General features: G+C 35.4%; 1 protein-coding gene across 6 annotated transcripts in view; it reads right to left on the bottom strand.

Annotated features, from left to right (window-relative positions):
* The window catches only part of Oxr1 (oxidation resistance 1), a 322,826-nt gene that overhangs the window by 202,388 nt on the left and 103,982 nt on the right, over nucleotides 1-16,456 (bottom strand). For all 6 annotated transcript variants that reach the window (XM_048802005.1, XM_048802006.1, XM_015486367.2 and 3 more), the window contains one exon: nucleotides 5,345-5,541. In XM_048802005.1, coding sequence (XP_048657962.1) covers nucleotides 5,345-5,541 — 197 coding nt within the window. Of the gene's footprint in view, nucleotides 1-5,344; nucleotides 5,542-16,456 lie in introns of those variants that run through there.

Raw genomic sequence — 16,456 nt, 5'->3', positions numbered from 1 at the left:
ATAAATACAGAATAAAAATTGCACTACTATGTATAATTACAATGCATCAGTAAAAATATTTAAAAATATTTTTAAAACTTAAGAACTTAAAAAAATGTGTTCATAGTAGACTCTCCCCTCTTTTCCTTCACTGAGAAGGGCAAGAGTTAAGCCATAACTATTTCTAATTCCTCCTTTCTGGTCCTCATCATTTAATTGGCATTTAACTATGTTCATCAAACTGTACAAAGTGCTGGGTGAATGAACTTCATGGCATCATTCCCTTCCCATAGGAATTGAGACCTGGGATGGAGACAGACACCCTAACACAGGTCAGAAGCACAAGTAAGTATGGATGCCAAAGGAACCCACAGGCAAGAAGGCAAAGAGTATGCGGAGGGAGTCTTGTTCCGTGCAGCCTATGAGGAGTCCACAATCTAATGAAGTCCCTCCATCTGTGAATTTTACCGCCCTGTGAGCCAGCCTTCCCTGCCTTCTCTGGCCCTTGTTCATCTCTTGTCCCCCTCCTGGAGGTTAGGGCATTCTGCCTTGTATTCTACCTACCACTGTGTTCCTTTAACCAGCCCACATGATGACCACCTTCAAAGCAGGGCTGGGTTCCGCCTTTCTCTGCATTCTTACCTGCGTCACCTACTCTGCCTCTGCACAGTAGGGCCTGATGGGGACTAATCAGTGTTTGGTGTTTCACTCAAAGACTCTGATTGCAGGGACCTCCATTCAAGAGCTGTCCTATTTCCTGTTAAACATAAGTCCTCAGTATGGAAAGACACCAGCACCTTTGACTAGTAGTCCCAGAAGCTGGGAGATATGTATGAACTCTTGCTCTTGATCCCTGAAGCAAGAAACAAACATTACATAAAATCATACACATCCATCTAGGGAGCAATAGTTCATTTTTTGATCCTGTATGCACAGTTTTCTACATAACTCTAAGTTTAGTTTACATTTTTTTTAGAAGTCTTTACTTCTGAATTCAGTAATCCAGTTCTCTGAATCCAGAGCAGTAATATAAACTACCCAGATATTACAGCATAACAAACATCTGAGTTTATTATTTTGTTTCATGTCCTATCTTTAAGTAGGGGCTGTGGTTTCAAAGAGTATATATATTTTATATACATTGTCAAAGTTATGTAGTTTCATCTAGCTTAGACAAAAATTGGGTAGTGAAAAATTCTACTTATTTTTGTCTGTTTTCTCAGTACTGCAGGCTCACTAAGTCATTTTTTATTATTTTAGTTCTAATCAATAATTCTTTTTTTAAATAGAATTTCAAGCATTTGAAGGGCTTCATATCTAATCCAATGACTTTTTTCAAATTTCAGGACAGAAGTTACAAATAGACTATGAAATTAAGGAGTTGAGATCCCATTTAAAAATGGAATCTTATTCAGAGAGAAAAAGAATGATCAAAACCTGATAGTGAAGGAACTGCTTTCAGGGAATTTTTTTGTTTGAGCTGTATTGGTATGCCAATGTGTATATACCAGGTAGTGGTGTTAAAATGTATTAGGCAGGACATTTCAGAGGGTCCTCAATATTCTCTGCCCCTCTGGTGGGAACACCTGTATAATCCTCATTACTGTGAACATAATGGGTTTTGTTCCTGTAGTTAGACTTTGTGGACCTGGATGTAGAAAAGTTTTCTGGGTGGGCCTGACCTAATTACACAAATCCTTTAAGAGCAGAGAATGTTCTTGGTTGACCCTAGGGGAGGAAGTCAGAGGTTCAAGTGAGAAAAGTTTGATACAGAATTTCCTGACTTGAAGATGGAAGAAGCCACTTGGCTCAAAGAGCAAGCAGCTAGCTAAAAGTGGTCCTCAAATGAGATCCAGCAGGGGAATGGGGGGAGGTGTCTGTCCTAGGACTGCAGCAATTGAATTCTGCAACATGAATGAGCTTGGAAGCATATCTTTCCCAGTTGAAATGCCTGATGGGCACTAAACCTAGCTAGCATCTTGATTTGAGTCTTGTTAGGCCCTGACCAGAGAAGCCAGCCATGCCACATAGACTTCTGACCAAAGAACTCTGAGCTAATAAGTGAATGTCGTTTTCAACAGAAAGATACTGATTTGGTCTAACTCTTTCACTGCACACACACACACACACACACACACACACACACACACATACACACAAGTAAATAACTTGTGCAAGATGGTATCATAAGTGACAGACGTGGAACAGGAAAAGCTCTTACCTAAGCTGCAGTCCTGGTATAGTGATTACTATCCTTTTAATTTCAATAGAGATTCTTAATACTTTACATCAGTAATCAGTCTCTGTATCCCTCTTTTTTATAAGTCAAGGAAATTTTATTATGCCTGTTCTTATTAAAAAGTTATGAGTTTATGCTGTGTCATTTTTAATGCTACATTAGGCTTAATACATTGCTGTTATTAGGAATGATTAAGAATCTGAATCTATTATGTATCCAAGGAGGCTAAAAATTCTATTTCCTAGGGTTCTCTCAGAAGGAAGTAGATCCTATATATAAGTTCCTGGAAAAGAAGTGCTGTGAGATCAAAAAGAAATTTCTAGAGAAGTTACCACCATCACTCATTAACAAACAAGGGATACTTAAGTGACTTCAAAATTTTTCCACTTCTTTATTTTCTTATTTGAAAATTCTCTTAAGTGCTAAAACTATTGCTTGAGTTTAAATACAGTAAGCAACACAGAACTTCATTGCTGAATTTAAGTGTAGTACTGTACTTGGTCACAAGAGGGCTCCCAGGCTTTTCCAGCAGTGTGAACCCTAAATTGATCTTGAAAGACATCTTTCAATGAAAGGGTCTGTTGGGTGGTGGATGGACTAGTCAGCATAATTTCCCTCAGTGAGATTCTCTAGAAATTATGATAACATATTATTGCATTGTATTATCCATAGAAATTCCTCCAGTCTACCACGATGGAGAGGATGGCATCCTTTTCAGTAACATAGAAAGCTCGTTCTGAAGTGCCAAAGGTTAAAACGCGAAGTTTATTTGCTGAGTTTAGCATCTATAGCTCATAGGTCCTTCTCAGACCTCTCTAAGGCTCTATCCCTCATCTATAAAAAAAGAGTGTAACACCTATCTGTCAGCGTTGTGTGGGATGAATTCAGAGGTACTAGTATAAAGCTCAGTGGTAGAACATTTGCCTAGCATATGTGAGGCCCAGGATTTTCATACCAGAAACCTCTACCATCCCACACACAAAAAATAAAAGATAGGAATTTAACTTGTTTTTGGTGTATGAAATTACCAATATATTGTCTTTGCTATTTTTGGTTTTGTTTATTACCAATATTTTTTGAAGAGATACTGAGGTAGATTTGTTTTGCAAAGTGAATTTTCAATTACATGGTTTCTAATAATTAAGCCTTGAAAAATCATATTTTCAGATGCAAATTAGTAGAAGAATTACACAGAAACAGTAAATTTGAAGTTCAAATGTCTCTTTTAACATAGTAGACATGCATTGGCATTGAATATGAATCAAATTGTTGCAAATTCATTTGCTAAAAATTTAGGCAGAGGTGCACACCTGCAATTACAGCAGGTTCAAAGCCAGGATCACAAGTTCAAAGCCAGCCTCAGCAACACAGTGAGGCCCTGTGTCAAAATAAAAAAAGGAAAGGGTTGGGGATATGGCTCAGTTGTTATGTGCCCCTGGGTTTAAACCTTGGTATGGAAAAATTAAAAAATTTACTAGGAGTAATGCTACTTAAAATATTCAGTTTCAGTTTGTTTTTTTTTTAACAATTAACACTTCTGTTTTTCTACTTTAGTTTAGTAAGTGTTTCTTTCCCATTTTCTAATTTATAATGAATATTGTGCTTGTAGGATAAACAATTTTCTGAAGGCAAAGTACCATCTCTTCTTAGTTAATAAATCAGAAAAGCAATAGAAGGTGAGAGATGTGGTTAAGGTTAGGAGATAAGGACGTTGACAAATAGACAGTATGAACTTTATGGGCTTTTCTAGGTGATTGGTTTTTAGAAATATGCAGTCACAGTTTTAAAAAGGGAAATATTCACTTGTCTACACTGTCTTATATCAATCCTTATTACCTGAATATGGACATCTTCCACGACATCATGTTTGTTGCCTATTGAAAAATAAGACTTGAAAAGTTGAAAAGAAGATTGAGTGGCTATAGGAAGGGGACATAAAATAGAACAAAAGGAAAGCATGATTGGAGCTGCCAAATCCTGCAATAACATCAGCCCCACATGGAAACCACTTAACCCAAAGACATTGGAGAATAACAAAGTCACACAGAAAATTGAAGTCGGATTCAGAACTAGAAACATGGTCTCCTATCATTTCTAGATAGATAAACTACAATACCTGAGAAAAATTTCAATTGCTTTTAACAAACAGTACCATATTGGAGTGGTGGGGATAGTGGATGCCAAGGAAAACATGGCGACCTCCTTGATAAAACTTTGGACAACACTTTAAGTCACAGTCTATACTTTTACAACTTTTGAATATGATCAGATTCCTTTAAAATGAAGTAATATGCAAGGACAAAACAGCAATCTTCCTTGGTGGATTTATCTCCCCTTCACATCATCATGTTTAAGACCTTCTATCTCAAATAGACATAAGATATTGAAAACTGTTATAATTAAAAAGCATTTGTCAAAAGACTTGGTAGACAAACATACATACACAAAAGTTGTTATTTCAACTTGTTGAGTCTGATGAATTACAACTCTCAAAAACAAGTTCAAAATTTCAAGATATTATTCTATCTGAAAAAAAAGAAACATAATGCCAGCAAGAGCCTATTCACAACCTACTACTCTCTCATATGAAGACTTCTCTATTCAATTACTCCAAAGTTAAGCAATGTGCAAAGCCAAACAGACCCACAATGTAATTCTTCATCTTTCACAATGTAATAACTTTCTACTTTCGTTGTGGCTTTGTTCATTATGGGCTGGCATCAACCACTGTCTTAAGAACCTGACAGAACAGGATCAGAAACTTGGGAACCTCGAGGGGAAATGAAAAGAACAAAATCAAGAAACAACAATGGTGTTGGCTAAGAAATGACTAAAACGAAAATAGTGGCACCTAAGCTGAAAAATTGGACAACCTAATATATATATTCCCCTTAGGCTAGGATATAGAAGATCCTTAAACCTGCTTCTTCATCCAACTTTTCTGAATGTTTTCAGTGTTTTTCCATCTTCCTGTTCAGACTATGTAAGAAAATGTCCAAAAACCATCATAAAAATGCATATATTAGAGAACAAGGGGGTCACTTAAGTCAGCAGATCCACAGACCCACAATGCCATTTAGGTAGATTTTATCAGCTCACTTGCACAAAACATCTACATAAACTTACCAATGGTGTAGTACCTCTTCAGTTCACTCCTTCGGGAAGGATGCTTTTGGGTATTTGCTGCATTGTTCTGCTCTTCTTCAATGATGGGAGTCTTGGGTGCAGGGGGTTTACTAGTTTGGGGTGTTTGCTTTCCTGCACCAGCCAAAGGATTGAACCCTGGAGCTGTGATATCCACCGATTGGGACTTCTTCTTCAACCTACAGATAAAAAACACCACAAGCCATGAATATCATCTCAGGAGACACAGTTGTTTCATGTTTATTTCCATCATATTTTTTTTTCAACAACAGAGTTCTATGTGGCTTGAAATAGAACCAGATCTATTCAGAAATTATAAATCTTCCCTTTAGTATTTTAAGATAAATTCTTCATCTTTGAAATCAGTTGGAAATAAATCTTTTGTCTAATCATTTTTGAAAGGTCTCACTAAAATGTACCAAATTGTACTTCTAATAGCAAAATAAAAGGGGTTGGACAAAGATAATGTGTTGGACTATTCATTTCTGAAGGAAGTATAGTAGAGTATCACTTAAATAATTGTGACTCATATAAGATAATGAAATGATTATTTTTTAACTGGAGGCTACTAATGCTTTTTGGTTTACTGTACTATAAATCAACATGATAGCTTTAAAAACTATAAAATTCACATTTTTTTTATCCATGTATACCCAATGACAATAAATGTGTTGCTCACTTTGTATGTGTTAGAGAGCTGATATTAGGCCTAACATGAAAATCAAAAGCCATGAAATATTTTCTACCCTCATCTACTTTTCTTTTGGTGTAAAATCACTGGTAAATGATATGAATAAAGTTGAAATATTTCAAGCTAATAACTAGTATAATTAAACCTTAAGCAAGTTTACTTTTGGCCTTTGGACCTTCTGGAAGCTAATATTGTTTTTTGTTTGTTTGTTTGTTTGTTTTTAAGATTTAGTTCTTTATTGAAAGCAATGTGGCAATTGTCTTTATTATCTGTGATAATCACTCTGGAAAACTTGCAATTTCCTAAATGCTTTGTACATCTTCACACCTCCACACTTTATTCAGGCTTTTCCAATACCTTGGACTCTACTTCCTGCCCCCCTGTCAGACCCTGCTCAGGCTTCAAGGATGTGGTCTCCTCTGGAAAATTTCCTATGCCATGGACCTTTGTAGCCTCAGACCATCCAGCAGAGAGGGTTATTCATAGTTAACCTATTGCATCAAATTTATCAGAGCAAAAGCATATTAAAGGGAACACAATCTATCAATTAGTAAATGATTTTTAATGAAAGAAGTCTTCATAAGTTTTAGTCATTTAATTATCACCTATATCATTAATACCTTATTGTCTACATACCACATATATTATATACTTAACATTCTTGAAATAGACTTATCCAAATTTTTAACAGATATATTAAAAAATGCTCAATGGCATAATTCGTGAGAAATGCCATTCATGATAATGCCACATTGCACTCATAACACCAAACAGAATGGCTAAAATATAAAACACATGATACCGTGGTGATAAGAAACAAGTGCAAATCTCCGGGTGCATAATGGTGAGACCATTCTGGGAACATGTCTAGCAATGCCTCCTAAAGCCATAGTTATGTATCTTTACATGTCCACTAAAAGATACATCTCAGAATGTTCATAACAGCGTTTGTAATGCACAAAAACTGAAAACGACCCAGATGTTTATCAACGATAGAATGAAATTTTATTCAATGGTGAAAATGAAGAACTACAATTACTTGCAAAAATATGGATGGTTTCCATAAAAATAATTTTGAGCTAAAGAAGCCAGATATACAAGAGTATATGGTACATGACGCTATTTATATAAAGTTCAAATGCGGGCATATATATGTGAGAAGCCATTCCACTGATGGTAACATGAAGATGTTCTTGGATTCTACTAATGTTTTGTTCCCTGGTCTGGGTATGTGGTTCCAGGATGGATTGGCTTGATGAGAATTTCATGTTTCAAAATTTTTGCATTTTTATGGGGCTATGTTACACTTTGATAAAACTTTTCCATAAGATAATAAAAGACTTTTTAAATGTACTCATTTACAATGAAATTATATATAGTTACAGAATAACTAATGCCACAAAAAGGTAATAGTAAAAATAAATACAGTGAAACTTTTGGGCTTCCTTTCAGCTTCCCAAACACTGACAGAGTAGAATAGAATCTAACTAAAAATGCTTTCCACACTGGGGATGGCTGTTTCCCAATTCCATCCCCTGCCTTTCCATGAGCTGAAATGGATTGTTCACTGATTCCTTGAATAACTGATCTTTGTCCAGGGACATAAGGTGAACAAAACAGGAGAAACAAAAAACCCACTGTTGAGCAGCCATCATTATTATGGAGGGAGACCAGCAACAAATTAACTAAAATATAATAAATCAGGTGGTAGCTTATATTATATAAAGCACTAGATACCTTAGCTGATAGAGTTCCACATCACTTCAAAATGCCTAAGTGTCCCCCAGTGCTTTTCATAACCTCCTTGGAATGAGCAAAGAACACAGTGCTGGATGCCCAAAGGCCAAATGGAGGAGAACATGACACTTTGTTATTTTCTTTCTTCTTTCTTCCCTTCCCCACCAAGCACCTCTCCCACCAGTACTTGAAAGGTATCAGGTTTTATCATTGTAATTGAAGTTTACAACATTACTAGTAGGTTTTCTGGCTCACTGAAGAGGAGACTTCCATTTGCACATTCTTAGAGAGCAGAACTGTGTGGGTAATTGAATTACTCCCCAACAATTCTAAAAATGACTATTGTGGTTGACAAGGAAACCTGCTAAATGCTACCTTCGATTTCCAAATTGCGTGAAAGGGGAAGTCTTTCTAAGTTTTAAACAATGTTCTTAATTAAATGTGTTAAACAAATGTAAATATAGCATAATGGAATATGTAGGTGTGCATGAGATAAAGTATGCTTTGATAATAAATGAAACATTACAAAAGAGACAAAATAATAACTTAATAGGCACCTAAAGTATCTTTGTTTAATGTACTTTGCATTTCCAAGGAAAATGAGTGCCAGTATCTTGGATCAAGAATAGGAAATGAGTAAAAGGAGCCATCCCTCTTGGCCTGGCTTCTATAGGAAGGTCCTCTGATAGTTCATAATTCTTGCTTTCCTACTCCTCCAAAGAGGCATTCCAGCATCTCCTTTCAGCATAGTAATAGTGTTAGAGACTTTTCTGAGGCTCAGTTTCCTCATCTGTAGAACAGGGATAAACTAAAATCTTTACCCAGAAGATGAAGTAAGCATTCTCTGGAAAAGTGCCCTGAATAAGTACCCATATGGGAAGGTCTCACTGATGCAAAATCCAATCCCTGTGCAGGGGGATGGTGTAATTCTTTAATATCTCAGGGACATTGAGGACATTAGGTCATTTCCCAAAAAATGCAGCTCCTCTGCTGCTGCATGGTGGTAGATAAACATGGAACCTGCAGGAGCTGCACTGCACTTGGTGGGGCTGGGGGGAGGGGCTGTCACTCATTTTAGAGTTTTTGGGTTTTTGGGAAAGGAGTAGTGGATATGAAGAGAACAAGTTAAAAGGAAGTCTCTGGTTTGGTGAGCAATGTGATACTCATTAGTAGTCTCCATATCTTACAAAAAACAAACACCCTAGATAGTCACTTGAAAAAAAATATGCACATGAATATATATTTAATCTGCATCAGACTGACCTAAGACACCATAATCAGAAGCAGAGGTGGACCATGAGGAAGTAAGGACAAGAAATGCCAAAGAAGTGTGAGGAGTGTTTTGAGTTTCTTATTCTGACAAATAGGTCCAAGCCCTTTTCAACTAGTTCTCCAAAGAGCAGAAAAGCCTAACAGGCTAATGATGAAGTGTGAAGTCACAGGAACTAGAGAAAAAAAATGGCAGAACACTTTTAACACCAAACAATTTAAACAGAATGACTCTCATAGTAATCAGCTAAATTTTATCCTTGCAAGATTTATTTCCACTTTATGAGAAGCACAAGAAATCGTGAACTCCTTTTTGAAGCACCTTTTGAGTAGAATACATGGAGTTTTCAACTTAAATGAGTTAATGGACATGTTGAAGCCTAGGGTTCAGGCCAGTAGTAATGGAATGTGGCTTTGCATTGCCTGCCACAGAGGAGACTTCTGGAAGATCTGCTTATTTCTCCATTGCAATAGCTGTCACTATGGCTTCACATTGAACCCATTTGTACTATGATCCATCCCTTGTTATATTGTTTTGCTCTTATCTTCCCTTCTCTTCTCACTTTCTGGGGTTTTCCCTTTCCAAGTATTTCCATCCTTCTAAATCTTCCCTGCAAGCCGTGGCCAAGCAATGTTCTTCATCTTTGCTGTATGTCATGCTCTGTCTCTTTCAAGAGTTTCAAAAGTCTTATCCATATACCACATTCTATATATTTGACTGTATATCTTGAGAATAATGGTACAGCACTGAAGATTACAGACATGAGACATCACTAATAGAACTGAATCCCTAACACAACATCTATTAGCTGTGTACCCTTGGTAAATATTCTTAATCTCTCCTCACCTCGGTTTGCTCACTGGTAAAATGAAGTTATTAATAATATCTTTATTATTAAAATTATATGAGAGTTAAATTGATATTTAGAAAAGCACTTAGAAGAATATTATAATACTTAGCATAATCGTAAGTGATATTTAAGTTTTTGTTAAGCATTGACAATTTATAATGTATTAGGTACAAGACCACATGCTATTCATACATTACTTTTGTTAATCACAAAAAAACGTATGAGGTAGGTGTCCTATTTCCTATTTTCAAAGGTTTAGAGAAAGTGATGGAGAAGCTAGAATCCAGGACATTTAACCTAAATCCAGAACATTTAATAGTTCATTATTAGAAAGTAGAGGTAAATTTCAGGTCCTCATACACAGAAGTAAGGTGAGTTTGGACAAGGACTTAAACATTGTAAGTCTTGCCCATAATAATGGCATTCAGGCATCTACCTACTGAAAGCTATTATCAGCATAAAATGTCTTACTTTCTGTGAAAGCAGTTGGTAAAATTCCACAGGAATCTATAGTGCTAATGGTAGTTGTACAAATATACACTTTGCTCCATTCATTTGTTGTATACAACACAAACACACATATGTGTATATATGTGCATAGATGCATGAGAATGGCTGTTCTCCAAATGCCCAACACTTGTAGTCCTTTCCAGTAATTTCCAGCCAGAAGACCATCTGTGGTTTGCACATCTCATTACTGTTAGAGAAGCTGTCTCCTTGCTTTCTAAATGAGCTAATGTAAGAATATTATTTAAAGTAGTAAGGCTGCTGAGAATGCAGGTTTTCCAAGTTGGATACTGTGGCTGCTGCAAAAGTCTCAAGTCACTCAAAAAGAGCTTTGGGGAGCAAATGCCTAAAAATTTTCACATTGCACAATTAAGGTCTTTTGTTACTTGTTGTATACAGTCTGACTAAAAATCAGCAGCTAAAAACGAACCACAAAATCAGCAAAGAACAGCATATTCAGAAGTTCAACCACAGAAGAAATGACAGATTGGAAACTTAGGCATTAAAACAAGAAAACAGTCCCCTGAGGATATAGAAATGCCAATTCCAGCCTACTCTACAACTGGAAAGGCCATACTATTTTTCATGTCCCCAAACAGGAAGATTGAGATGGAAACTCTCCTTAATATGGGCCTTTGGAAACACAAATTGGTACTGGAATAGTTAATGGGACCCAATTAACTATTGTATATAATCATTATATAAATATATATTATAATAATATAATATAATACACAATATTATATATAACTATGTAATTTTATAATATATAACATATATTATAATCTTATATAATGGTCTTATATATATATATACAAACAAATTTATTCATTAACTAGATATTTATTATTATAAGACATGTTTCTAGCCCCATATTCATTCTAAAATATTCATTCTTTTCTCCATCTTGGACATTCAGAAAACAGAAAATTCAAAAGAACTAAAACATAGTTCCAATAATATATAGGTATGGTTTGCTAGAAATTCATGCAAAAAGAAAAACCAAAATTATTATTAAATTCAACTTTGAAAGGCAAAGATAGTATAAATACTAAGAATTGCATAGAAGCATAGATGGATTCATTGCTATTATACCTAGTTTTATGCTATAAATACTAGCAATTAAATTCTAAACCAATTCTGCCTCTCCAAAGTTTAGTACATTCTAGAATAAACACTAATCATTTCTTACTGCACCTTCATGAAAAAGACATCCAAGTCCTCTAAGTTTGCTAGTTGGTTTATTTATATTCAAGCTTATAGTGGCTCAGAGAAAAGGCATATATTAGAAAAGTATTTTCTATTAGAAGTCTTCACCATCAAATATATTAATACATTCATGGAAATTGTAGTCTGTTTATAATTTTATTACTAGGACTCAGCACAGTGCTTGGTATTAAGAGTAGTAAGCACTTAAGAAATAAATAGTTGAATGCATGAATCCTTTCACCATTGGGTAAAAACCACACGAATGCAAAAATGCAGGCAAGTCTACACAAAATCTCATGAAAATAAACTAAAAGAATAAGATTTAGGACAATTTGTTAGAAGATAGAATAATTAACTTAATTCACCCACTAACATAGCCTTCTCCCTGATCATTTATGGGAATGTGTCTTACAGGTTGTATTGAAAAATGAAATTGTCTCATCTCCATAATTAATACTATGATAAGTTCAAACAATGTCTTCATTCTTCATTCGCTAAGTCCAGTTTAATAACTTCTCATTAAACACTCTGAACTTGATAAATCCAAATCCTTATGTAAAAAATTTCAGAGGTGATATTGTGGAATAAAAAGAGCAAGGCCTCTGGAATCAAAGACCTGGGTTCAAGTTCAGGATCTACTGCTTTTAACAATCCAATAAGATGACAGTTTAATGGCATTCATTAGGCACACGTGTTACATGTTCTTGGGACAATCATTAAGAATTTTTGCACATAATCTTTCACTATTAAGTTTCAGAGTTCTAAGTTAATAGTAGTTAAAAATTTTATGAATTTCCTCCTCCATGTAATTTCTGATCGGGCCATTATATTACAAGCATTCACTTTAAAATTACACAAATATCCAATTTATTTCAGTTTTTATGTTGGAACTTCAAAGCCTTTCAACTGGAAAAGCTTGAAAGTGGAAATGCATTATGTAAATCCAAAGATTAGGGCTTGAAGGATTTGGAAGTCAAATTCTTGTAAATGTTGAACTGTCTTCAGCAATAACTCTCAGAGCTGAAATTTAATTTCATTACCTCTGATGAAATGATTTGTAACATGCTATTGCCACATCGATTGCATTCTGTTTATTCATTTTAGGAAGAAGGAATCAGAATACACAAGACTATTTTAAGAATTTAGGCTTCCATCCAACATTGCTGATTAAAGGAATCTATTTTTAACAGGGCCTATTACAAATGATCTGTGGAAAGCATATGGACTAGCTGATGAAAATGTAGTTTTGCTTCTGTACAACATAAGGCAATTCCAAACTTAATCAAGGTAGTTTCTGCTAGTAATAATAATCTGGGCCAAAGTCCAATGGTTTATAGTTAAATGACATTGTAGTACAATAATCTCACCATCTAAATTTTCCCAAGTCATGAGAATAAGGAACAATTCAGAAATTAAATATTAATTAATCTATTATTTCATGACCTTTTTAGACTAAATTATCCTATTGATGAATATATTCAACACCTTCAGTCATTCTAAATATTTTTAAATGAAAATTTTGTGGTTTTTAAAATATAAGATTGCATCATGGATTATATTTTGGATTGACAAGAACGTTTTGGAAAACTGACCCAGTTAGAGTCTGATTAGCTCCTCTAGCAAGAGTATGCCATGTCTTCTCCCCCAGTTTCAGGATCTCTTAATTGCTAAGTTTTCTTCTGTTTGGATCATAGTGACATCCAACATGAAGTCTATGTCATGAAGTCTATGTCATGTACAACAAAGTTGGACTTTTAGAGTATCGTTAGATAAACATATATAATCTTGAGGATTATATTAAAGAGATCACTCTCTTCCCAACAGAAACTCTATAAAGCTATATTTCTCTTTCTAGATCCTTCAGAAAGAAAATAATTTCCTATTTTATTCACCAAGAAAGAAATATAAGGGAGAGAAATTTTCCTCTTTCCTCAATACCAGCTTCTCAGGCGTTCTTCCTCTGTTACCTCCTCGCATCCTGGTTTCTGATCTTTCCCTTCCTGCTAACCCACTTCCTCCAGCATTCACCCAAGTGCCATCATTTACCACCCCTTCCTACATGTTCTCTCCAAGGCTACCTTCCCTTCCTCTGTTTCTTTTCTGCTTCAGGACACAGTTTCAAACCCCCTTCACTGAGTAACCCTCTCTAATAATGCCTCACACCACCACTTTCACAAATCTATTTATTTACATTTTCTATAACTTCGCAAGGTCAGTGTAAAGAGTTGCTTTGGGGGTTGTATTTTTTCTGAGCCTCTTAATTGCAGGGTATTTGTGGAGGAAGATCGCTCAGAGGTTAAGGCTATGGATTATGGAGGTAGAGCATCTGGGTCCAACACTTGGCTTCTTATTGTAGGATCTGGAGCAAATTATTAATCTCTCTACACTTTCCTCATGTGTAAAATGGATCTAATAATAGCACTCATCTCAAAAAGTTCTGAAAAGTGTAACAAAACATGATGCATATAGAGTGTTGGTTGTGATACATACGCATACATTTTAGCACTCAACTTTCTATCTTGAAACAGTCTATATCCTTGGAATCCCTAATACAGAATTCTTCTCATATTTCTCTTTACATTAATCCTTAAAACTCCTCTTATTGTATTCAACTATTCACAACTTGAAAATTGAGGGGTCTGATGAAGCTAAGCCTCCCTTTGCTCTATTTTTACTATCTCCCTAGATGTGTTCATTCATCCCCATGGGGTTAAATATTCATATGCTGAAGACTCCCACATTTACACCTCCCACCAAAACTTTTCCCAGAGCTGAAAACCTAAATATCCTGTGAGCTACTCGGCATTATTCATTATATGTACAAACTTTAAAATTAAATTGTCCATAAACAAATTCTCAGTTCCTATACTTGGCCCTAACCTCCTCTCCTGTCTTCACAGTTACTCAAGCCAGATACCTCGAGGTTATATGATCCATTCTTTTTCAACAGTCTCTACTTTTAATTTATCAACAAATTCCCTTTATCCTGCTTCAAAATTACATCCTAAATCTCTCCATTCTCTGTTTTCCATTACCACCTCCCTCATCATCACTTCTCTAGACTAAAGCCTCCATGTTGATCTCCCCAGTTAGATTTTATATCCTACTACCTGTTATTCTTACAGCAGCACAACAAGTATTTTAAAGCACAAGGCGTAAAACAGATCATTCTTCTTAACTGTGGGATTGAATTGTTTCCCACTGTGGTTGGATGAATTTCTAAACTTCTTTCAATGGTCTGTACAGCCCTGTATTTATCTCCTACCAGATCTTGGACCATTCTTCTTGCCCTTATTTCTAGCTGCACTGATATTTTTTAAGGCTCCCAAATATGTCAGCTTCTTTCTTTCCTCAGTGCCTTTACACATGCTAGTCCCTCTGATTAGAATGTTCTTCAAGTTTCTGATTGCTTTTCACTTTGTAAGTTTCCTCAGGGACACCATTCCCCACATTTCTAACCAGGTTGTCTCTCATTTTCCTGTTCTGTCTCCTATTCCACTATTTTGTGCTCATCTACTTCCTAAAGTATTTATCACACAGTCTAATATATATTTGTTCATATTCACATTTCTCTGTTCTTTCATTTCACATTCTTATGCATGTAAAATAGAAACCTGAAATTTACCTGCTCATCAAAAGTATTTACTACATGAATGACTTAATGTATCAGTTAACAATGAATTAATTACCCCTTCCCATAGGTTCTGTGCCTGTCTTTGTAAGAAGACTCACAGGGCATGTTTGTTTTCTACATCTTCTTTTATTCTTAGTTTGGTTCTGTCGCAGTGTTCCAAAGATTTCTCCATAAATTACAGTCAGATCTCTTTGGTTAGAAAGCCACAGTATTCATTACAGTTGTGTGAAATAGAAATGTCTCCTGATCTATGACCTAGACCAATTTTGAAATATGAAAATTCTGGTGGAATACATGGTCTAAGAAATAGACTTGAAATAGAAGACCCTTTAAAACATGGGTTGATTTATTGCCATGTGCTAATGAGCATTTCACTCCTGCATTTTCTAGGCTTCATACTCCTGCAGGTGGTAAATTATATTAGAAACAAAAATCAAATGGAGATTGAAAGCAGAAAAGCAAAAGATCATATATTAAGAAAGCCAGGAAAAATATATACCCACATATGTTAATTTCTAACTGCACAAAGCACTGCTAAAATATTCCTACACAGTCCTTTAAAACAGTATATTCAGTCAATCATCATTAAAGGATAAGAAATAAAATCTGATGATGGCCCAAAGTAGCAATTTATCTTTAATTACAGTTTATTTTTATATTTTTTAAATCTTTAGGGAACACAAATTCAATTGTTAGTAACACAGTGGCAGTAATGGAACTCACATTTCTTGAGCTCATGCTATATGTTAGAAAATGACAAATCACTGCCTTTAATTCATATACCGTAAGTTTCTTAAGGTTAGGGATAGTCTTATTCATAGTTAAGCCTCACTGTCCTATGTCCTGCCAGTCATGTAGTAACCACCACCTGAAGATGAAGTGATTCGCCAGGAACATAAAACTCCACAGAAAGAACTGCCTTGAAGCCCTCTCATGACACTTGGTAGCTTTACAGCTCACACTTAGTGGCACTATACATTTAAAAAGTGCTATGATAAAATGCAAACACAAGTTCTGGACTAGAAATGAAATGTGAAGTAAGATATTTAGCCTGAACCTTATAATTCTCTTATCTTGCAATGTTAATAATCATTCCTGCAATATTAGCCTCATGAGGTGACATGTCTTCCTGTTCACCAATATCTGCTGAATCCCTTCTAGGTTCAGCTACTGAAACTAGACTGGGGGGGGGGGGG

The sequence above is a fragment of the Marmota marmota genome, unplaced genomic scaffold, assembly GCF_001458135.2.
Source record: "Marmota marmota marmota unplaced genomic scaffold, marMar, whole genome shotgun sequence".
In the NCBI taxonomy this organism is placed as follows: domain Eukaryota; kingdom Metazoa; phylum Chordata; class Mammalia; order Rodentia; family Sciuridae; genus Marmota; species Marmota marmota.
This window is presented reverse-complemented; position numbering and strand designations above follow the sequence as displayed.